The sequence below is a fragment of the Garra rufa genome, chromosome 2 (assembly GCF_049309525.1).
Source record: "Garra rufa chromosome 2, GarRuf1.0, whole genome shotgun sequence".
Classification (NCBI taxonomy): domain Eukaryota; kingdom Metazoa; phylum Chordata; class Actinopteri; order Cypriniformes; family Cyprinidae; genus Garra; species Garra rufa.
The window spans coordinates 31,022,580-31,047,358 of record NC_133362.1 but is presented as its reverse complement, the minus strand read 5'-3'; the positions used below and the strand labels follow the sequence as shown (position 1 = coordinate 31,047,358).

Below are 24,779 nucleotides of genomic sequence, written 5' to 3'. Positions count from 1 at the left end.
AATACTTAACCTTAATGAATAACAAAGGAAGAACGAAAGGACAAATAAAAAATAAAAAAGAGAATGGACATCCCATCCATTAAAATGACAACAATTACTGGAAAACTGTTTTTACTTACTACTAACCCGTAATATTACCCACACACTTTAGAATCCGCTGCTATATCACACTGACTGAACAGTGTTTAATGTAAAGCGGCAAAGTAGCAAGAAAGAAAGAAAGAAAACATGCCACCAGCCTCTGCCACATGCATCGTCCTTTTCTTCCTTTCCAGTGGATGGCGATAGTGCTTTCTCTCAAACTTAACAATTTGAAAAAGAGGAAGAACCGTTAGAACAAAGTAGAGGATTCATTTTACTAGCATCATTTCCAGCACAGGTAAGTCTGTATTATTTGTTTTAAAAATAACGAAAATGCAGAGCAAAAACTGTTTCAATTCGCATGATTCAAAGGCATATTGTTACAGTTAACATTCCTCGGAAATGCCAGTGTAAATAAAGCTCTTAATACTTCCGTAAACAAAAATGCCTTATATATGTCCTCACTGGCTGCCCGCAGTCATCGAGTAAAGGTCAGTAACCTGGAAATCTCGTCTTATCAAGAAAGGGGCTGCGGGTGATCGAGGAATTTGCTGTGAGTTTCTGTGCCACTATATAATTCGGTGTCTTTAATACAAGGACAAACATTAATGTTAAAAAATGAAATGAGTATTGAGTAAAAATGAGTACTGTTTATCTAATGTTTTCTTATGTAAAGTAAATGCAAACTCTGTTATATATGTAAATACACGTGCATCAGTTATATTCTAAAAATGATCTGAAATGTTGTTCACTTATAAGACACGATAATGACAGGACAGATATAATAGGATTTAATATGCACAGTCTTGTGTAATTATTTCTAATGTCATGCTTGATGTCAAGGTCATGGCTGAGGTCCAGATTCGTCGCTATCGGGAGGAAGATCATGAAGAAGTAAAGGAGGTTTTCACCATTGGGATGAGCGAACACATCCCATCATCCTGCATGCATGTTCTCAAACAGCCCCTAGCGCAGATGTTACTGGGATGCGTGTTTTGCGCTTTGCTGACCAGCTCACAGTCTATCCTGTTACCCGTACTAGCCGTCACGCTGCTTTTGGCCGCAGGCAGGCAGAGTATAAGTTTCATGCTTAACAGGTACATCCAGACCTGTCTTGAGCAAGATCTTAACCACATTCAGCAGACCTATCTGGATCCACCACGCGCCTGCTTCTGGGTGGCTGAGAGCCAAGGTCGTGTTGTGGGTACAGTAGCTTGTTTGCCTTCAGAGAAGGACCCGAACTTCCTGGAACTGAAGCGGATGTCAGTTAAAAAGACTCACCGTGGACAAGGCATTGCTAAAGCGCTGTGCCGTACCGTGTCCGACTTTGCTCTTGAACGTGGTTTTCGAGGGGTTTTGCTGCACACTTCGGTGGTCCAGACAGATGCACAGAAGCTCTATGAGCACATGGGCTACATGAAGGTCAGCGAATTTAGCGCTCCGGATGTGATTGCCAGGCTGACTAATTTCACATTGTTGGAGTATCAGCTCATCCTCAAACTATGTCGCAACTGAAGTTGAGATTTCCAACTTCAGCAAAACATTATCATCCTTTGACTGTTTCTTTTTTAAATTTGTAAAGAATCAAATGATTGTTTTTAAAAATCTGATTTGGGATTGTTCACTCAAAAATTTAGTCATCAATTCTTCACCTTCATGTCTTTCCAAACCTGTATGACTTTAGTTCATCTTCAAAAAAAATATTTTTTAGATACACTACCGTTCAAAAGTTTGGGGTCAGTACATTTTTATTGTTTCTTTTTTTTTTTTTTTTAAGAAATTAATACTTTTATTCACCAAGGATGTATCAGGTTAATAATTAATAATAAATAATTTACATTGTTATAAAAAAATTATATTTTGAATAAACACTTTAAACACTTTTTTGTACTTTTTAAACTTGTTATTCATGAAAGAATCCTGAAAAAAAAAAATCACAGGTTTCAAAAAATATTTTGGCAGCACAACTGTTGATATTATCCAACATTGATCATTCTAATAATAAATGGGCATATTAGAATGATTTCTGAAGGATCACGTGACACTTATGTCTGGAGTAACAGCTGATAAAAATTCAGCTTTTCATCACAGGAATAAATTATATTTTAAAGTATGTTAAAATAAAAAACATTATTTTATATAGTAAAAACAATTTGCAATATTACTGTTTTTTTTCTGTATTTTTAATCAAATAAATGCAGCCTTAATGAGCATAAGAGACTTCTTTAAAGACTATTAGAAGTCTTACTGACCCCAAACTTTTGAATGTATGTTTAATGAATTCTAAGAGGTAAGAAAGTCCAGTTAACCTAGAAGATCCAGAAAGGCTTTTATTTACACCTAAACAATGATTCATATTGAAGCCTTTTTGGATCTTAAGTTTTAGTTACCTTGACTTTCAATGGACAGAAACTTCTAGGTTTTTAAACAAATTAGGGATGTAACAATATCAAAATGTCATGATACAATAATATTTCGGTATGACGTCAGTGATACATTATTTCAAAAAAAGGCAAGTGAAGACTTGGGGGAAAAAAATAATTTTGTACATTTTAGTGTTAAATTATTCTGTCTAGTGCACTTTGAAAGTTTCAACCCATGTTCTTAACTAGAAAAACTTAAATCAGAAAAAGTCTTCAAAAATTGACTTGAACTTTAAAGGGGGTTCAACCCTCTTTTTATGTGTGGTATACTGTCTCAGTCTAAATTACATTCACACTAGTGTTTTAGGAAGCCAAACAAATTAGAATATAATAATAACAACAATTTTATATTATTATTATTCCTATGACACTGATAGCAATATATTTTAAAACAATTGCACTGTAAAATAAATGAAAATAAATAGCCTATTTCATAGGTATATTGTTTTTGCTTTACACTACAGAAGGGAAATTACAATACTTCTTTCCTAATTTCTACACTTGAAAGAGATATTTTGAATTTGGACTGTGCTAACGTTACCTATTTAAACCGCTAGCTGTCAGCAATTCATACTGCAGCTTTTATTTTGACAGAAATGGCTGTGGAGCTTTTATTTTGACGAAAAACTCCAGCTTAAGTGAAAACAGGCTTACGAAAACACATTTAACTACATCTAGTTATATCTAGTAAATCATCTGCTACCAAAATAAAACATAACTAGTGCCCTTTGTGTTCCCAAATGCGCTAAACTTACAGTACATGCAATAAACAAGTTCACTGCATTCACTATGAACTGAGCCGTTTTGAGGCATGGAAAACACCGGATAACCTGTACCAGGTGCGCATTTTGCTTTGAAACGCTGCGAAAACAGAATTGATAAAGGGATTAAGCCATATTGTGCTTATTCGGTTTTAGTTCGTTTGACAGATACTGTGCCAAAGCATAATCACCCAAAGCACAACTTTAAAGTCCTTTTATGTTTGAATAACAAAGTTTAAAAATATTGAATATATTTTGCCTAGTTTCATACTGTCATGTGATCACGATGATATTGAGACAGTTTAAATACCATTATATCCCTATTAAAATATCTTGATTTGTGTTTTGAAGATTAACCCATGTTCTAAAGGCTTTGGAACAGTGTTGTTTTCGTCAACGATGACGATGACGAAATCATTTCGTTGACGCCACTTTTTTTCATGACGATAACGAGACGATGACGAGATAAAAATGGCTCGTTGATGACTAAAACATGACGAGATGTGTGTGAGTTTTCGTTGACGAGACGAGAATAGACGAAAATGTTAGTGGGTGGTCCGTCAGACGTTTAAAATGCATGACATTTCCGCTTATTGTGCATGCCAATTAAAACTTAAAAAGTATCTGACGCTATGGCAAGCCGTTTTAGCATTAAATACTCTTTGCCATACTAGTATGGCAAGCCGTTTTAGCATTCCATCCTTGTTTGTCTTTTATGTTCTAAAACATACCTTCATTATTGTAATTATTGGTGAAAATTGTCGATCCGGAAGCTCACATTGTGTTGAACTATAGATCTGCTATTTTCAGAACTTATAAGTGACACTACCCAACAGCAAAATACTTACTGACCTACATTAATTTGTTAAAAGACTACCTTTTTCCCTTTTTTTGACTAAAACCTTTTTGACTTTTCGTCGACTAAAACTAGACTAAAACCTTTTTGACTTTTCGTCGACTAAAATTGGACTAAAACTATCACATATAGAAGTGACTAAAATTTGACTAAAACTAAGAAGCATTTTAGTCCAAAAGACTAAGACTAAGACTAAATCTAAGATGGTTGTCAAAAACAACACTGCTTTGGAATGACATGATGATGAGTAAATGGTGAAAGAATATTAACTTTTGGGTGAATTACACATGTAGCAGTCTTGAATAAAAGCAAAACCAGCTTGGATCTTGCCTAAACTTCATTATTTACCCGTCAGAATGTCCATTTCACCACTAAACATTTACCAGAAGCATTTAAGGGACGTTCATTTGGAGAAGATGCTGTAGAGTCTGCAGTTCCTGAGACACTGTTGGTTAAAATCATTTCTGTTTATTTATACATAGCCTGTCCATTTCTACAAATCAGTAAATCTGAAAAGCTGTAGTTTCCTGGAAGTATTTATATTTGGTCGATGAGAGGCATGAGATGTAAATGCTTTGAAACTGTCAGATGATGCTCAACAGGAGCTGCTTGCGATGTTAATGTGTTACATTTCCACCTCTGTGGCATCGACGTTGATTACAACGGCAGAGACAATGTGAAAATTACTAATCGATATTAATAGTTTATTTACGAAATAACAGAATCATCTCTCTCTGTATTTTACTTTTTCTATTGTTTTTAATTTATGAAAGAATGAAAAATGTGATTGCCCTGTGACTGAATGTTACAATGACTTTTTTCTGATAAAACCACATGTAATTTGTTTTGATAACATAAATCAATAAAAACTTTTATAAATGAATTGTGTTTTCACATATGTGACCCTGCAAAAGCAGTTGTAAGTAGCATGGGTATATTTGTAGCAATAGGCAAAAATTATTTCTTTTATGCCAAAAATCATGCTCCATCAAGATATTTTGTAAATGCCTACTGTAAATATATCAAAACTTAATTTTTGATTAGTAATATGCATGGCTTAGAACTTCATTTAGACAACTTTAAAGACAATTTTCTCAATATTTAGATTTTTTTTTTTTTTTTGCTGATTTTCAAATAGATGTATCTCGGCCAAATCTTGTCATATCCTAACAAACCATATCCATCAACCATAACCATCAATGAAAAGCTTAATTAAATATGATGTATAAATCTTAATTTCGAAAAACCTTTATGACTGGTTTTGTGATCCAGGGTCACATTTTGAATATAAACGTATTAATAGAGCAGCTATCCTGAGTTGAATTTATCATCCCAACCTGCTTTTTAGTGGGTTTGATTAGCTCTGTGAGCAACATCAGTGGTCTGAGCTTGCAGAGATCATGTGATTCCATACAGGAAGTTCCACATTCACTTCTCAGAGCTGAAAAAGCATTTGATGAGGCTCCAATATTTTTAATTATACCTTTTGTAATACTATAAAAATTTTATTTTTGTTCAGGATTTTGCACTATATTAAAGCAAGTTTGGTAACTTTCATGTCTGTGTCTGATAGGTCTTGGCTATGAAAAACAGTTCAGGCAGGAGATTCCTGTGTAACGCTAAGCTTTTGAACTAAAAAGCTAAAGCTTACTAAAACTCTTAACAGATTAAGAAGCCACTTTCTTGCCTTCATTGTAATACCTTGTTGTCTGCTTTCCTCACAAATCCATTTTAATCTCAGTCCTCTCAAAGCCTTCATAATGTGGTACCAGATTCGTGAGTATCGGGATGCAGATTACTCAGCTGTGAGGACGCTATACACCACTGGGTTCAGAGAACATGTTGGAACTGTGTATCTTCTGGCATTGAAGCAACCATGGATTCAAGCTATGCTGTGTGGACTCTGTCTTCTCATCTATTTCCTCTCTGACTCAATCCTGACTGTCATTTTGGGTGTTGGAGGGGTTATGCTGGCTATTCGGATGGCAGTGCAGTATATTTTTGAGCAGGGGATTCAGCTTGGGCTCAGAGAGGATCTGTTGGACATCAGGAACTCCTACATTCAGCCTGAAAGCAGGAGCTGCTTTTGGGTTGCAGAACTGAAAGGGTCTATTGTCGGGACAGTGGGCATTTTGCCCTGTGTGGGGGAGCCAGGTGCTTGGGAACTGAAAAGGATCTCTGTGAAAAAGGAGTTTCGGGGCCGTGGCCTTGCGAAAGCTCTTTGTAAAACTGCTTTGGAGTTTGTTGCCAGACATAATGTGAAGAGAGTGGTGCTTTTCACCTCTATGGTGCAAACGGATGCTCATAAGCTGTATGACACCATCGGGTTCGAAAAGGAGGAGGAGTTTGTGTGGCCATCACTTCCTGCCAGGATGATCAGTTTCATGGTGTATAAATATGCACACAGGAATGGTGGTGTCATGTCATGCTAAAAGGAAAAGAAAAAGATTGTAAAAAGTTGTATTCATATCTGTCATATCGTTACATTTTATATCAAATAAACACAAATCTAAAATAAACAATTTTTTCAAAAATTCACATAATATAGTGTACCTTGATATCCCATTATTATTTTTTTATATGTAGCCTAATTTAAGCATTTTGTGAACAAAAAGTATTTTCGTAACAATATGGTTGAACCACTGATGTCGCATGGACTATTTTAACTTATATTTCTACTTTTTCAGTTGCGTAGAGGGTTTGCACTTGATTTGGTCAGTTACCCACATGTGCAGCCATACTGGCGATACTCAGATGTAAACAATAGCATAGATTGCATGGTTAATGTACTACTGAATATGTTGTTCTGCTAATTTATGCAGTTTAAAGCACAGAAGAAATGTGTGGAAGCTGCTAATTCATATAGAGGAGGATTTAGTAAGTAGGAAAGGGCGCAATATTTTATTAACTAAAGTTAATAGGTGGAAAAAATATGTACGAGCAGCATTAATTAAGATATTCCCTGCTGAAAAAAACAGCTAAAACCAGCCTAGGCTGGTTGGCTGGTCTTAGTTGGTTTAAGCTGGAAGTAGCTGGTTTTAGCTGGTCTCCCAGGCTGGTCAGGCTGGTTTTGGCTGGTGGTTTCCCAGCCTGACCAGCTAAGACCAGCCTGACCAGGTTGGAAAAGTGGCCAAAACCCCTCTAAAACCAGCCTGCTGACCAGCTAAAACCAGCCAACCACCCTAAGCTGGTTTTAGCTGTTTTTCTCACCAGGGTTAGCCTAATATTTCAACTACCTGACCAGAAATGAGAAGAACAAACTCGAATGTTGTCAAGATTCTTGCTCCGGAAATTCTGGTTTAATTTGGCCAACCACAAACGCCAAAAACCAACCAAAATCTTTTCCTTGATTTGTTATAACTTTTGGCAGTCTGTAGTACTCTGACCAATTAATACAGCCCAAAACATGACAATAACTGACTATTTTCAGCAGCAATAATCAGCAAAATACGCGAGTTTTGTTTGGTTTAGTGGCATTCCCTGCTAAAAAAAACAGCTAAGACTGGTTGGCTGGTCTTAGCTGGTTTAAGCTGGAAGTAGCTGTTTTTTAGCTGGCCAGGCTGGTTTTAGCTAGTGGTTTCCCAGCCTGACCAGCTAAGGCCAGCCTGGCCTGGCGGGGAAACCAGCTTAAACCAGCTAAGACCAGCCAACCAGTCTTAGCTGTTTTTTTTTTTTTCAGCAGGGAATGCTGGTTGGCTGGTTTTAGCTGGTCAACCAGCCTGGTTTATCCCCTCTAAAACCAGCCTGCTGACCAGCTATGACCAGCTAAAACCAGGCTGGTTAACAACAGGGTTATGTTCAGTGCTGACAAAATGATGGCCGATTGACGACGCGTTGTGAAAATAGTACTCTATGCAGGGTCAGAAAGCTCTCGAATTTCATACAAATATTCTAATTTGTACACAAATTGGAATATTTGTATGATTAGAATATTTGTATGAAATTCGAGAGCTTAGAATATTTGTATGATTAGAATATTTGTATGAAATTCGAGAGCTTTCTGACCCTGCATAATTCCGAAGATGAACAAAGCTCTTACGGGTTTGGAAGGACATGAGAGTGAGTAATTACTGACAGATTTTTCATTTTTGGGTGAATGTAATGCGAGTAAGTAGATTTTCATTTTTGGCTGAACTTTCCCTTTAATTTAAAATTATTTTAAGACAAAAATAAATTGAAGCTAGCTGTAATTAATTACAGCCCTGTTGCTGGCAGGCGGTTTAATTAGGATTTTAAACTGTAGCTATTTAGATATGTCATCAATTTGATCGGGCAACCTTTCACTTAGCCTTTTATTGTTTTAAAGCGTTTTAGTCCCTATTTTGTACCCCTTTCGAGGTAAGTGCCAAACCCCCCTTATAATCTCCCATTGTATCCAGTGAGCGTGGCGTGTGTGTGTGTGACGTAGCGCTCCTCAGGAAGTAGCTGTCATATCCACATTGTACGGGAATACACACAACACGCTTAGTAAGAACAGCATCCAAAACATCACGGTAAGTTCAAAAGCATGGTTTGAAATAAAGAGCACGAAATAACCGCGAAATCACCTCACATTCTCGATTTTTTTTCCGACTGTATTTACTAATCATTCTCAGTTGAGGGATGTAGCGGCTGTAGTAGTAGAAATAGGCGGTGGCTAATCGATGGGAGGATTGATGGGATGCTGGCTGTGCGTTCAGCATTTTCTTGAATTAATCGCTTTTACTATTCACTGCTACAGCATTTACCTAAATTACAGTGAAGACTCTATCGTTCCGTAATATTTATTTATTTGTTTATTTGTTTATTTGTTTGTTTGTTGATTCATGTGGGGGGAGGGAACAGACGGACCAGGCTGGCAGGTGCATCATCAGTTGATCATCACTGCACAGGAAATAAGCAAATGTGCACAATCACACTGCTTTCCTTCCACTTGTATACAAGTTTTATTCATTAAAATAGTTTGTTAATGTAGTATGGTTTAATTTATTAATTAATTTATGCTCAGAGTAGTCATTAATAGTATCTTCAAAATGAACTATTTTAATATCTTAATTTAAGTATTGATTTACACCAAAATATTCTATATATTGTATATTTATGTTGTGACATTTATACAAACATATGGGCCATTCTACAGAATTGGTGCAAACTGCTGTCCCACAACCTAAAAACACATTTAATAAAGCATTTAAGTATTTAAATCTTACTAAGTTTACTAAGATCCTTCTATTATCTATTGAAACTCACAATAATTTTCAAAATGTTAGTAAGCTTAATATATTTAAATGATCATTTATTGGGTACTTTCAACTGGGAGGTGGCTGTCCCGAACCCTAATGATATTGAAATAATTTTTGTATTTTTTTAAATATACATTTTATTAGTATCTTTTTGATTCTTTAAAGTTAAAAAATATTAATTTAATATTTTCTTTGTATATTAGGAAACTTTATGTAAAAAAAACGTGTCCTGCATTTTTCATGTCACTACCCACTAGTACCCAGGCAGTGTATGTTTTAGTCCAAAGGCTGAGACTGATTTTAACTACACCACCAAAATCTGTGTGACTTTATAGAATTTGACTATTGAACACATTTTTGGGAGTTATTGCATAAATATTTTATATGTGTGACTGTTCAGAACTGTGCTAGATAACCATGTGCTGATTAGCCTTTTTGAGCTAGGTTCAAAAGTATATAAGAATGTCATTACCAAAACAGTCACACAAACATTTGATGGAGTTTCGCTAGTGACATCTTTGTTTTTTGGGGTGTTAGCCCATAAAATTGTCACGACGAAACATGTCATTATTGTTTTGGTAGTGACAAAAGGGAACACATAGTCCTCATATTTGGGGGAAATAAACAAAATTTTAGTACAGTAATGCAATTTTCTGATATTTTAGTATGTTTTAGTGGTGTTTTAGTTTGCAAGTTAAAATTATGTAATGTGATGTGGTCGCTACCAAAGCATCACTGTCACAACCAAAACATGGGATGTTTTGTCAAAAAAAAAAAAAGTATACTGAATTATCAGCTAGAGATGTTAAGATTTTTTTTGGTTTAATGTATATACACACTAGGGATGCAACGATACAGCCGTTGTTCACTGACGAGCTGCGCACATTCACACTGATAATGAACATTGATTTGCGCAGCTCGTCGGTAAACAACGGCTGTATGTAGTATATACGGCTCAACGTGAAATCACGCACCTGATGGCATTTACCGCTGATTACAGAACCGGCTTTACTGACAAAACGCGCAAGCATTATCGGCCAATTCGCATCGGTGCATCCCTAATGCACACTAATGAATACTTAACTTTAAAGTCAGTATGATCACCTTTTTGCCTTTTACAAAGAAAAATTGGATTAAAAATACAACAAAACCTATAAATTACACTTAAAATATTGTAAAAATGTAATTGTTATTGATTTATAAAATGCAAAAACATGTATATATATGTAGATGTAAGCAAAATCTTAATTGGCCAATATAACCAATATAAACTTATAAAAGTATTTCTGTGTTTTGATAGTGAAACATTTGGGGAGAGGACAAATATTCCAAAACTTTACAATATGAGAATTAACTGCAAAATTAATTACTAGAAATGTGTACCTTGGATATTATACAATTTGCATACATACAAATGTTTTGGATAGAAAAATACTTTTTTTTATATATACTTTGGAACAATTCTGTAGAATGGCCCATATATGTTCAGTCAAAAGTACAAAGGCAGCTCTCTGATATACAGCACTAATTTTACATAAAATGTAATGCGATTACATTTTGCCCTCAGCCAAAACTCTTTGCTCTGGAACAAATAATAGATTAATGAGAGCAAAGAAAGCCAGTTAAATTTATCCAAAGCCAACTATATAACTATATATAACTATATGCCAAGGGACAAGGGATGTAAATTAGCCTTTGGCTAACTCCCACATACTTACATTTTCTAATGTTCATTAGTATGTACTGTCCCTTCTTAAATAAATAAATTCAAATTCAAATTATATCTCATGATTACCCATATAAAGACATCAGAGCCAGTGGCAAAATCAAAAAGTTCTGGCCAAGGTAAGGCTGCTCTCGGTGGGTTCATGAGCACTGAACGGTTGCTGACACCCTGGAGCATTCTCGCCTAAAACTACATTCCGTGACACAAAAACACTATTATTCATAAAATTAGTGGATTTTGGCATCTGCCATGACCCTTTCTGTAAGAAGTACCGCAAACAGTGATACGGTTACAAACTGTGAAATGGGAGTTCTGATATTGCTCTAATATCTCACTCTTATATATAGTTAAATAACATTATAGTTAACATTATAGTTATATTTATATAATATATAAGTATTTTCATTTATTTATTCATCATTTTATCCAGTTGAGGACATTTTATTTATTGTAAACGTATTATAGACAGTCTCACACCAGTGTGAAGTGATAATTAAGCTAAAACAGTGTTTATAAGTGGACACTCCCTTGTGTCAGCTGATTTTTTCCCCCCTACTGAGTCTCTTTTCTGCATTTCCCAGCATACAAAGCTGATTCCCTACGAATACCCCAACGTGCCCGGTTGATTCCTAGCCTGACAGATTGTAACGCTGTGTATCGCTGATACAGATAAGAGACACTGTTTAATAGAGTGGTCAGAGGAGAGCAGCTGTCATTGTGTGATTTATTTGTGCATTGTCTGATTGTCTATTCAGATTGCACCCCTTACTGGTTTTTGTGAGCACAATGTTTGCAGCTGTGCACCTGTCCCTTCTAACTGTATCACAGTGAACAGCGAGTGTGCTGCAAACATCAGCGTTTGCTTTCTGTGCAGTATGCATAATACAAAAATAAGCCCCTGGGGATTCAGTGCAGTTGTAGTTTATAAAGAGTGTTAATCCTGTCAGTGTGTATGTGTTTGTTTGTCAGCCAGTTTGTGCACACTTCTCCTCACTGAACTCACTCTCCATGTTCAGCTTTATATTGGAAGCTGCGTCACATTCAAATAGGCCTGGAGAGAAACAGAAAGGCTGAATAGAGAGCCGGTCTTAAAGAGACCTGCTGCCTCTTATCCACTTTGTTCTTTAATGCAGAAGTAAGCCTGTGGATGAGACTTCCATTATCTGCTATAGGGAAATAATGAGAAGGATAACAACATGCAGTAAGTGATAAAACTGTTTGCTCTACAAACCAGTTTGCTCATAATTAAGATAATACATTAACATAATTTGGTAAGACACACCAATTTGCAATATCACGCAGCAAAGCAAGATGTTTAGCACAGCTAAAAATATCTGCACACGGATGAGACTGGAAGCTAGACCCATAAAATTTACAAATGGCCACGCCCGCTCTTACAGAAAGAAAAAGATGGATAGGCTAAGCATGTGAACATTTGTCATTTTTTGAGAAAAACATTTTGGCTAAGAATACAGAAAAAAAAGTTAAAAAGTTAGAGTTATAAAGACTTGTTAAACCAGTGATCATCTTCGTACACAGCCGTACATGCATGGCCTTTAGTAATCCAGTCATAGTATGTTTACTAATTTTGGTTGTTTTTGTTTATGTTTACAATATTAATTAATGTTAACAAACGCAACTTGTGATTTTAATAGTGCATTAGCTAATGTTGAAATTAATATTAACTAATATTAATAAATGCTGAAGTATTGTTCATTTTTAGTTCATGGTAACTAATGTTAACTAATAAACCTTATTATAATTTAATATTTGATAATAATTTGATTTGAACAATTATTTAATATGTTATATATACTCAAAATGCTAGAAAGTAATTAAACAGTGACCTGTTTCAGTGATGTAATAAACAATCTTTTATTTAATTTATTACCAATTTATTTAATGCTTGAAAGAGTCATAGAATATATAAGTGGCAATCGATATGTCTAAATAAATTAATTAATAAATTAGATTTTTTATTTTTATTTGCTTTGACTGCTATTTTAGCTATAGCTGTACCAATGTTTTATTTTTGTTTATTTTTTATTTTAATTTTAGGTTGTTTTAGACATTTTTTATGTGCTTTTGTCATTTTTTCCCATTTTCTTATTTAGCTTCATTTTTTATTTCAACTATAGTTAATAACAATATTGAGCTGTACTGTAAATTATAATAATTTGGCCAACCTCTGTTATTAGGCCTTATTGTACAGTATGTGTATGTGAAAAAAAGGGTGACATTTTATATGTTAAATATATTTATATGTTAATATAATTGTGACCGTGGACCACAAAACCAGTCATAAGGGTAACTTTTTTGAAATTGAGATTTATACATCACCTGAAAGCTGAATAAATAAGCTTTCTACTTATGTATGGTTTGTAAGGATAGGACAATATTGGCCAAGATACGGCTATTTAAAAATCTGGAATCTGAGGGTGCCAAAAAAATCTAAATATTGAGAAAATGAAAAGTTGTCCAAATGAAGTTCTTAGCAATGCATATTACTAATCAAAAATGAAGTTTTAATATATTTACGGTAGGAAATTGACAAAATATCTTCATCGAACATGATCTTTACATAGCATCCTAATGATTTTTGGCATAAAAGAAAAATTGATAATTTTAACCCGTACAGTGTATTTTTTGCTATGGCTGCAAATACACACCCGTGCTACTTAAGACTGGTTTTGTGGTCCAGGGTTACAATTGTGATGATAATTCAGTGTTTGGAGGGCTTTAGGACCCAGTTCTGCCCTTTTTTCTCTCCTGCAGAAGGCAACGCAGACATTAGCGCAGTTGCACTGCTCTCATACACTCACCTACCAACACAGATCAGTCAGACAGACTTAAACACACACACCTCTCACTCCAACTCAAACCAATGCTGGGATCCTTCTGACAATTCACATGTTAGCAGGTTCATCTGAGCTCAGACATCCAGTAGGACCTCCCTCTGGTGTCTCTCCCTGTGTCCCCTCTGGGGTTCAGTTTTGGAGCTGGACCAAAACGCACATCTCTGATACTCATCGTATGGACAAAGGCTTGAGTGATGAGAGTTAGGTGGAGATAGAGAAAGACAGACAGAGAGAGAAATAGAGAGACAGTGGGTTGGGGGGTTGAAAAGCCTTTGCTGGTTGCTGAAGCAAGGCGAGGAACCGTTGTCAACGGCGACGCAGGAGCAGCATGTCTCAGATGAAACGATACACTTACAGCAGGGTGAGTGACATACGGTGGACTCACTTTCTGTTCCTGTGAACACATGCATGTTTTTACTTGTGCTTAAGTAGAGTTAGTGTGTTGTGATGCTGTGAGTGTGGACATGCAGGTGTTGTAGCATATGCGTGGGCTTTGTCAGTCTTCTGGAATTTGTAAGGCTCAGCTTTTGGCTAAAATACATTTGCATGTGTACAAACTCTTACGATCAATTGCTGTGTGTTTTTTTGTATGGATGAGGCAGTTTAAACACATTAAAAATCACAAAACACAGATTGGGATACATTTTGATGGTCAATATTCAACCAGTTTTACTTTATTTGCTTCATTTGATTGCCTGCACTGTATGTTGTCGTTGACTAAAAGCATTTGTAAAATCATATTAAATTGGATTCTCTGGTAAAGGGATAGTCCACCCAAAAATGAAAATGATGTCATCATTTACTCACCCACATGTCTGCAAAACTGTATGACTTTCTTTGGACAAAAATGGAGGTCAATGGGAACCAATACTGTTTGATTACCAACATTCTTTATAATATTTTTTGTAATATTTTGTGTTCTAAACAACATGGTGGTGAGTAAATTGTGACAAAAATTTTCATTTAGGGTGGACTGTCTCTCTTAACTTGACCACTGTCCAAATCCTAATACTTGCAAACTAAATCAAAGCCTTTAGATCAACATTAGTCTTTTTTCAAACCTGTAATGGTTAAAGAGACAGTTCACCCAAAAATGAAAATTCTGTCATTAATTACTCAACCCTCATGTCGTTCCAAATCTGTAAGACCTTTGTTTGTCTTCGGAACACAAATTAAGATATTTTTGATGGAAAAAGACAGCAAGGGTCCTACGATGTTCAAGGTCCAGAAAGGTACCAAGAACATTGACAAAATTGTTCATGTGACATCAGTGGTTCAACCATAATGTTATTAAGCAACAAAAATATTTTTTGTTGCACAAAAAATAAAATAACAAATTTTAGGGCTGTCAAATGATTAATCACGATTAATCGTTTGACAGCCCTAACAAATTTATTCAACTATTTTTCTCCTCAGCGTCACCCTAAATATCTTTATTTGTGTTCTGAAGATAAACAAAGGTCTTTTGTGGGTTTGGAACGACATGAGGGTGAATAATTAATGACAGCATATTCATTTTTGGGTGAACTATCCCTTTAAATTTAGTAATAACTTTCTAGCTTGATCTCCAGACATAAATCTTATGTACTTTTCCAGACAGCACTACTATGAACATTAAAACCCAGTTTAAATGGACTGTTAGTGAATAGCAATAGAAAATGCATCCCCACAAGGATAGTAAAATCTAAAATAATTTATGAGTAGCAGCTAACAGTTCCTTGTGAGGAAAACATATTAATAAACATAACAGATGTGTCTGAATGATCATATAAAGAGGCAAAGGGAAAGGTATTGTGTGAGGGTTATGTTAAGGATTAGAGGATTTAGTATAATAGTTTAGTATTAAAACAATAGAAGTCAAGACGTTGAAGTCCACGACATGACAGAAAAACAAATGTGTGTTTATTTATTCATGTGTACTTATTCACTGAACCTTTTGTGGATTTTAAGAGCTCTTGGAAGAGATTAAGAACTCAAATAAACGGGTTTATTTAATATTTACATGCGTTTACATTATAATGAAAGCTTGTGAGGAAAGATTTGATGGACAACTTATAATTCATTCAAAAGCAGGTTTAGTAAGCAAATCTTCTCAAACATAAACACTTTGGCCTGGTTTCACAGACAGAGCTTAAACTAAACCAGGATTAGGCCATAGTTAAATTAGGACATTTAAGTCATTTTTATAAACATGCCTTAGAAGAAAAAAAAAACATTACTGGTGTCCATCTTGAGACAAATCAAAGGCACTGATATATTTTAAGATCAGTCAGTGCAAGTTTCTTTCAATTGAAACAGCTCAGACTTACATTTTAGTCTGGGACTAGGCTTAAGCCTTGTCTGTGAAACCGGGGGTTTATGTCTAGCATATGACTCAAACATGTTAAAGCTCTGCCGTTTAAGCTTCAAGTTCGTAGGGAATCTAAAATCATCCAATTTTTTCGGTTTTACTTCTTAACAAGCTCCACAAGACCCACATCAACAATGACATTCCTAAACCCACAGTTTTCCACCCTTACTGACACAGTTAGTGACTTAATTCTGCTGAGTCACAAGTCAGTTTTCACTAACTCCTATGTCCTGCATGTGCACATGATGTATTCTTCAGCTGATTTAAAAATTAGCCAGCTACTTTATTATGTTAAATCTATTTATGTAATGAATGCATATGTCACACTTCAGTGACCTGAGCCAGTCTATGCACAGCTCTCTGTTTTTGAGTCGCGGGAGAGGTCACATCTATCACTTGTGCTCTCTTTCTATTGTTCAATTGTAACCTAATAATGTTCCCAACTCTTTAGAGCACTTAGAGTTTACATTACAGTCAGCGAAAATAATAAACAACACTGCAAATATTGTGCCTCATCTTGTTATCTTTATGTGACCAGTAGTTATTTTTAGTATCCAGTAGTTTTAAAAAAATGAAACTCATTTTGGACCCCAGCCTCTGTGTGATTAGAGAGAATTTAAATGACTAAATGGAAGTGAAATGGAGCAGGTCTCTCAGGATCAGCTGATGTGTGTGTGTGTGTGTGTGTGTGTGAGAGAGAGTTTCTGCACACTGTGACTGCAGGTAACAGTGATGTCTTCTGCAGTAAAGATTAGGGCTGCGTCACAAACTTTTTCAGCCTTGAGTTCTGGTCTGAGTGCTCCTAAATAACCCTCAATTGTCCTCTTAGACATATAATCTGGAGGGCATGCGAGACTTGTTCAGAGGAGTCTGCAAATGGCTTCAACTCCTCCAGATTGTCTTGTTGCAGTGTGATGAAGTGTTTTATTGCACAAAATGTCTGAATGTTGCTGGATTTGATCAATTTTACAGTTAGTCCGAATCTGACTGACTGAGTGGCATTGCAAAAGTGCTGAGATACAGTGCAACATCACTGGGACAATCGATTGTTGTTGTCACTCCATTTATCTGTGTTTGCGTTTGTCCGTCTGTGTAATAGTTGTGGGAATTTTTCAGTGACTCTTTCTGCAAGTGTATTCATTCTTTCAGCATAGACTCATTCCAACTGGTTCTTTCTGGAATGAATCAAGTAAACTGCTTTTATTAGTGGCTGAATCATTTATTTATATTTTAATTAACAAAGTAAAAACAGAAAAAGAAACTGACAATTTTGTGTATTAAATTTAATTGTTTCCCTGATAGCACACATACATCACAGAGGCATCTATTTGACATCTGCATTTACATCTGCAAGACATATTTTGCTCATCTGCAATGCGTCTATTGGACGTTTCCTATCAGATCTCAAATAGACGTATATTAGATGTCTTTAAGGTGTTTATAATTTAGAATGTATGTAAAACTGACATCTGAAAGACGTCTGTCAGACATCTGTACACAGCAGATGCTTTCCAGATCAATAGATCTTTAACGGACATCTTGCAGACTTACGAGTGCTATCTGGGTTATTGAACTGTTCTAATAACTTAATATGGAAGTTATGGATTTTTTATCATTTAAAGGAGAAGTTCACTTCCAGAATGAACATTTCCTGATAATTTACTCACCTCCATGTCATCCAAGATGTTCATGTCTTTCTTTCTTCAGTCGAAAATATATTTTTTGAGGTTTTTGAAGAAAAGGGGTTAAATTGCAGTTTCGTTGCAGCTTCAAAGGGCTCTACATAATCCCAGCTGAGGAATAAGGGTCTTGTCTAGTGAAACAATCTGCCTTTTTTTAAGAAAAATACAAATTAATATACTTTTTAACCACAAATGCTCGTCTTGCACTAGCTCGACCTCATGCATTACAGTACCGACCCAGTGTCTACAAAGCGAATGTGTAAAGAAAGTCAGCCTTAAAGGTAAACCCTGCTGAAAAAACTAAGCTGGTTTTAGCTGGTCATCTAGCCTGGTCTTAGCTGGTCAGCAGACTGGTTTTAGAGGGGTTTTGGCCACTTCCTTAGCTGGTCAGGCTGGGAGTAGTCTCACGTAGGCAGACCTTAAGACTGACGGCCAACGTTTAGCCAACGTTCCGAGGGCGTGACGTCTGAGGCTGAGACTAGGCTGGGAGACCAGCTGGAACAACCAGTTAAAACCAGGTTGACCAGCCTAGCCAGCCAGGGAGACCAGCTAAGCTACTTCTAGCTTAAACCAGCTAAGACCAGCTAACCAGCTTGGGCTGGTTTGAGCTGGGGTTTTTTGTAGCAGGAAACAATGATGTCAGACATTTTTGATGTTGGGGGAAAAAATGACTTTTTCGCCCTACCCTACCTTTTTGAACAGCAGTACACAGATGAAAAACTAAATGCGTGTAACCTTTCCAAAACGATTATGCAATGTGTCAAGATGTGCATGCGTATCGCAGAGCTAGTGCAAGACGAGCATTTGTAATTAAAATGTATAGAAATGTTATTTTTTATGAAAATGACAGACGTTTCGCTAGGTAAGACTCTTATTCCTCAGCTGGGATCATGTAGAGTCCTTGGAAGCTGCATTGAAACTGCAATTTGGTCCTTTAACCCGTTGGCTCCCATTGAAGTCCACTATATGGAGAAAAATCCTGGAATGTTTTCCTCAAAAACCTTAATTTCTTTGTGACTGAAGAATGAAAGACACAAACATATTGGATGACATGGGGCTGAGCAAATTATCAGGAGTTTTCATTCTAGAAGTGAACTTCTCCTTTAAGGTAGGGGTGCTGCGATATACCGGTATTGACAATAATCGTGATATTTGAATAATGAAATATCGTTATCATGTTAATTAGGGGTGTCGCAATATACCAGTATTGGCAATATTTTAAAATGTATCATACACATAAGACAATATAACATAATAATCCAGTGCCAGCGCCATTATGGCGTGCTAAACTCTCACATGTAATTTGTTTCATTCATACTCGACGCCGGAGGGCCGCCCTCAAGCAGAAACTCAAGGGTCATTTTAGAATTTATGACCTTCCAGGAAATCCTGTAGGCATACAACTATCGCTGTAGATGAGAAAAATGCATATAGAAATGTTTTATATAATGAAACATGAAGACAATCAACACACGATTGCAACAGTATTTGGTTTATCTGTATTTTTTAAAGTCTTTTCAGGTTAATAAGGGTATGTATTTATAAGATAATGATAATCGACATTTATCACAGTATAGAATACTATAAAATAATATAATTTCTGCTTCATTCTGTGTTAAGCTCACAGACATTGATTTAAAACACTAGTTTGGAGTAAAAAATATGTTGTTATTCTTATAAATGGTTGTACTTGATGCTGTAGTAAACTAAAAACAGTTCAGGGTAATTGTTCTTTTTGTAAGCAATGGTGTGATTCATTGGTCAAAAAAGATAAATTTGACTGTTAGAATTGTTTATTAATTATTTATCCTTTTTAAAAGATTTTTGTATATATCACAATCAATCATTTTTGTGAAGTTTTGTGTCCTTGATAATCGCATAGTGAAAAATCAGGTATTGTGACAGGGGTTTTCACTCTCCGTTCTAATAACTTCTCAGAAAAATCCCCATCATTTCTAGTATTTGATGTTAAAGGTGCTATAGAATGCATTGATTCAATATTTTAAATTGTTCTCTGATATCTACATAGAAGGTATATGGCATAGGAAAGGGCAAAAATTCTCCTGAAATGGTTTTATAGGTCCATTTACAACCGTAGGATTTGTCCCTAGAATGAAATGGTCTGTTATTACCTTATTGGGAAGGTTCATGAATTACTGTATAATGATTGGCTGTTTCACAGAGTGGCTCATTTCAGTAGCTCGCACATGGAGGCAAATATATATTTAATCATGGAGCTTAAGCGGCTATTAATATGTGGTTTATTGAAACTGCCGTTTTAAATGCACAATCATTTTAATTTCACTTTTGAGAAAGTCTCTTTGCACAGCAGCAGTACTTACCACATATGTTTAGATGCTTGTTAGTGATGCATTCCAGCTCTCCATTTATGTGGTAGGTGAAATCTTATGTACTGCAATGTAACAGGCTACTGCTAGCATTAAGCTAACCTTGTCCCTTCAGTGGCTCGCCTAATTTTATTAGATCGCCTTATTTGTTTTCCTTGCCTTTCTGAGTAAGTTTCAGACACCAACCATCCCTGCACTTAACATCTCCTGCACAACCTGGAACATAACATTTATTCCCGTGATCTGCCATTTTCGCTATTGTCCTCACTTTGTTTTTTTGTTTTTTTCACCATTCTATGGCACAGACAACACTTGGTATGCTTTAAAGTCCCCCTGTAATCAAAAATTGTATCCCTTAAAAAACCCATCAAAATTACATATTTAAAATTTTTTCTTGTGAAAATGATTTTCTCATGCCTTAAAACAGCTTGAATGTAACTTCTATGAATATGCAAATTAGCCCCGCCTCCACTCACTCACACCAGCCAGAGCCTCCTGGCTCCAAAAATATCTTAATTTGTGTTCCGAAGACAAACAAAGGTCTTACAGATTTGGAACGACATGAGGGTTGAGTAATTAATGACAGAATTTTCATTTTTGGGTGAACTGTCTCTTTAACCATTACAGGTTTGAAAAAAGACTAATGTTGATCTAAAGCAGTGGTTCTCAATCCTGGTCCTGGGGGACCCCTGCTCTGCACATTTTGCATGTCTCTCTTATTTAACACACCTGATTGAGATCTTCAGCTTGTTAGTTCAGTTCATGGATCTCTCTCCTAATGAGCTGATCTCAATCAGGTGTGTTAAATAAGGGAGACATGCAAAATGTGCAGAGCAGGGGTCCCCCAGGACCAGGATTGAGAACCACTGATCTAAAGGCTTTGACAGGAGTCCTGATCCATCCACTAACCGAACTTAACTGTAGTAAACGATATAATGGCGATACACTGATAATGAATAGATAAAACTCTTTTTACTAGAGGACAACTACAGTGGATACTGTAACATTCGTTAAAATTACTTATGATGTTGTGTCCTCAAAATGCCTCGAAAGCTCGAATTCCTAGGTAGTGATTTCAGTTCGCGCCCACGAGAATATGCCGTTGAAGCGCAGACGCCAATGCGGGAGAGGTGCTTCTGACTCCGGGCTACTTTTACACTGTTGCCGCACATTATGATTCATGTCAACGGTTAGCGGTTTTGCTCTATTTCATTTCTATTTTTGTGCTGGTAATCCTATTTGTATATTTTGCATGCTAATTGACGTGATTGGTAATTTGAATTTTGTTATGTAGCAAAAAGGGCTCTTTAAACCGCATTTCTGGGACAGCCTTTAGGAAACTACAGTTTTGAGGAGAAAATACTCAACAATGGTGTTGATTAATGGATTGGCACATGGTTTGTCTAAAAGCATATTAAAAACAACACAGACAAATAAACAACATAATGAAAATATCTATAGAAAGGTATAGCTAAAGTGTCCATGGTATTAAAGGAGTAGTTCACTTTCAGAACAAGAATTTGCAGATAATGTATTCACCCCCTTGTCATCCAAGATGTTCATGTCTTTCTTTCTTTAGTCGTAAAGAGATAGTGTTTTTTGAGGAAAGCATTTCAGGATTTCTTCCCATGTAATGGACTTCTATGGTTCCCCTGAGTTTGAACTTTCAAAATGCAGTTTAAATGCAGCTTCAAAGTGCTCTAAATGATCCCAGCCAAAGAAGAAGGGTCTTATCTAGCGAAAGGATCAGTTATTTTCAAAAAACATTTACAACTTATATACTTTTTAATCTCAAACGCTCGTCTTGCTGAGACATTTGAGGTTAAAAAGTATATACATTTTTTTTTTTTTTTTTTTTTTTTAGAAAATTACAGTTATTGACCTTTTGATTTTTAACAACCATGTTTGTTTCAGATATTTCTCCAATAAAGAAAAAAAAAAGAAAATAACCCATAATTTTGCTAGATAAGACCCTTTTTTCCTCGGCTGTGATCGTTTAGAGCCCTTTGAGGCTGCATTTTGGAAGTTCAAATGCAGGGCACCATAGAAGTCCATTATATGGAGAGAAATCCTAAAATGTTTTCCTCAAAAAACATAATTTCCTTATGACTAAAGAAAGAAAGACATGAACATCTTGGATGATAAGGGGGTGAGAACATTATCTGTAAATTTTTGTTCTGAAAGTGAACTACTCCTTTAATAAAGGGTCTAATCATAAACTTTTCATCAATCTACCATTTTCTTAATATAATCAAAAGCTCTTTTTGTCATTTAAGGTTTCTCTTTTCTCATTCCCAGACCACCAGCAGCGGCAGCAGCAGGATGAGTTCAGATGGAGGTGGGCGGCCTGTTAAGGTGGGTTCTCTGGTTGAGGTCATCGGTAAAGGTCATCGAGGCACTGTGGCATATATTGGAAACACCCTCTTTGCTTCTGGAAAATGGGTGGGGGTCATTCTAGAGGAACCTAAAGGCAAGAACGATGGCACTGTGCAGGGTAAACGGTACTTCACCTGCCAGGAGAACCATGGGATATTTGTACGCCAATCACAGGTACTCCCAAATATGCTTGCTTATATATAAACACTGACCGTTAAAACACAAGTGAATGATCTTCTGTTGAGTTCTTAGAAACTGCTGTGGCCTCTTGCAGATTCAGTTAGTAGAAGATGGGGCCGACACAACATCTCCTGACACGCCTGAAGCTGCCACCTCCAAAATGCTAAAGCGGGGTAGGCAAACCGTTTCAGGCACATATCTGCTTGCAGTCATGTTTTTCACATTGTAATGATTTTGTTTTATCTTTTATTTTCTCAGAGATAATTGAAGGTCCAAAGTCAAACAAAGTGGTGAGTGAGGAAAGGGATTTCAACATAACGAATATGTTCTTACATTGGTACTTGTGCACAGTGTATATTTGAAACTTTTTTTCTTATACAAACACCAGTGGCCTTTTGAAAGGTGTTTAGTCTGGCTTAGCAAGACTTTTGCAGCTATTCTGACCCAGAACCACCCACTCAGACAGGAAAGGTCGGTCTGACCTATCTTAAAAAAAGCCAGCAGTCATAGTTAGATTTTTAAAATGCCACTTAGGGACGAGTTCATCTGAAATTGTTTATACCACAACAATAGTCTGTCACTGGCTGTACCGAAAACACTAGAGAATTTATCTGAAATGTGTGTAATTAGAATTTCTGAATAAATGCATACTATTATTTAGTTCTTCAAGTGAGTATGTAGTTTACTTGCTACTGAACAGATCAAAAGTAACTGAAGCGTTCTAGAAAACTTTGGTATGTCCAATTATTGTTTTCTTTCTTGAAGGTTAATTGTTGTCACTTACTGGGTCTAGGCGCAAGTTTTAAATGCATTGGACCCTTCTTCCTTGAGCCCATTGTATTAGCTCCTAGAGAAGTTGTGTAGTGCCAGCCAATCAGATCTGTATTCACTGTTTTAGCTGTCTCTTCCTATGTTTGTGTGTAATACACATTAGACAGTCTGTGAATGGACTGTGGGTGTGTCATTTGAGGCTACTTTACATGAATAGTATAGCGTTTTACCTCTTCTTCCCAGCAGAGGGAGATATAGTAGTACTCTTTGGCCATGGCATATTGCTCATCCTGTATCTGTTTGTAAAAGTGAACCATGTATCTGATTCTCTTCCGATTTCACCTCCTACATGAATTTAACAAGCATGTCTTTGCACTTTGCAATTCCTCCCAACCAAAAAATACATACTATATTGCATGAACACATACAGTCTTTCTCTCTTGTCCCTTGTGAAAAAAAAAAGTGTGCGTAATTGTATTGAATGTGCACGTGTAGTATATTTCAAATCTTGAAAGTATATTTTAAAAAACTGTACTTGCAGATAATACAATAGTCCACTTAAGTATACTTATAGAGGGTATTGAATTGAATTATTTGACCAAAATAAGAGGGGTCATACACAATGAATGTTATTTTTTATTTAGTACTGACCTGAGTAAGATGTTTCACGTAAAAGACATTTACATATAGTCCATAAGAGAAAATGATAGTTGAATTTATAAAAACGACCCTGTTCAAAAGTTTACATACACTTGATTCTTAATACTCACAGTGATAGTTGTTCATGAGTCCCTTGTTTGTCCTGAACATTTAAACTGCCCGCTGTTCTTCTGAAAAATCTTTCAGGTCCCACAAATTCTTTGGTTTTTCAGCATTTTTGTGTATTTGAACCCCTTTCAATGATGACTGTATGATTGTATGACAACTGAGGGATATGCAACTATTACAGAAGGTTCAAACACTCACTGAGCCAGTAATTTTTTGTCTTCTGGGAAACATGTAAGTATCTTCTGTAGCTTCTAAAGGGATTAATTGAAAAAAAAATACTAATTGAAAAAATGTGATGTTTAGGCAAATTAAGAAAATGTACACATCTTCATTCCGTTCAAAAGTTTTCACCCCTTAATGCATCATGCTTCCTTCTG

General features: G+C 35.9%; 3 protein-coding genes across 5 annotated transcripts in view; all 3 read left to right on the top strand.

Moving 5' to 3' along the window:
* Positions 1 to 336: 336 nt before the first annotated feature.
* nat8 (N-acetyltransferase 8) lies at positions 337 to 5,004 on the top strand. Of its 2 annotated transcripts, XM_073834097.1 has the most exons (3): positions 337 to 379; positions 560 to 634; positions 925 to 5,004. In XM_073834097.1, the coding sequence occupies exon 3, from the start codon at positions 928 to 930 to the stop codon at positions 1,594 to 1,596; it is 669 nt and encodes a 222-aa protein (XP_073690198.1). In that variant the 5' UTR covers positions 337 to 379; positions 560 to 634; positions 925 to 927; the 3' UTR covers positions 1,597 to 5,004. The 2 variants fall into 2 exon arrangements, with proteins under 2 accessions (XP_073690198.1, XP_073690199.1); XM_073834098.1 differs by lacking the exon at positions 560 to 634.
* Positions 5,005 to 5,309: 305 nt separating this feature from the next.
* On the top strand, positions 5,310 to 6,618 carry LOC141325423 (N-acetyltransferase family 8 member 3). Its single transcript, XM_073834096.1, has one exon. The coding sequence runs from the start codon at positions 5,882 to 5,884 to the stop codon at positions 6,551 to 6,553; it is 672 nt and encodes a 223-aa protein (XP_073690197.1). The 5' UTR covers positions 5,310 to 5,881; the 3' UTR covers positions 6,554 to 6,618.
* A 1,932-nt stretch (positions 6,619 to 8,550) lies between these two features.
* Positions 8,551 to 24,779, top strand: part of dctn1b (dynactin 1b) — a 42,290-nt gene continuing 26,061 nt past the window's right edge. Inside the window, exons 1-4 of one of the 2 annotated variants that reach the window (XM_073834095.1) lie at positions 8,551 to 8,614; positions 22,606 to 22,857; positions 22,958 to 23,036; positions 23,122 to 23,153. In XM_073834095.1, the coding sequence (XP_073690196.1) occupies positions 22,630 to 22,857; positions 22,958 to 23,036; positions 23,122 to 23,153 (339 nt within the window). In that variant the 5' untranslated portion in view covers positions 8,551 to 8,614; positions 22,606 to 22,629. Of the gene's footprint in view, positions 8,615 to 13,855; positions 14,289 to 22,605; positions 22,858 to 22,957; positions 23,037 to 23,121; positions 23,154 to 24,779 lie in introns of those variants that run through there. The other variant, XM_073834094.1, reaches the window with a different exon arrangement.

What these genes read in the sequence shown, in the direction of transcription:
- nat8 (XM_073834098.1), top strand. Translation starts at nt 928, where the DNA reads ATGGCTGAGGTCCAGATTCGTCGCTATCGGGAGGAAGATCATGAAGAA.
- LOC141325423 (XM_073834096.1), top strand. Translation starts at nt 5,882, where the DNA reads ATGTGGTACCAGATTCGTGAGTATCGGGATGCAGATTACTCAGCTGTG.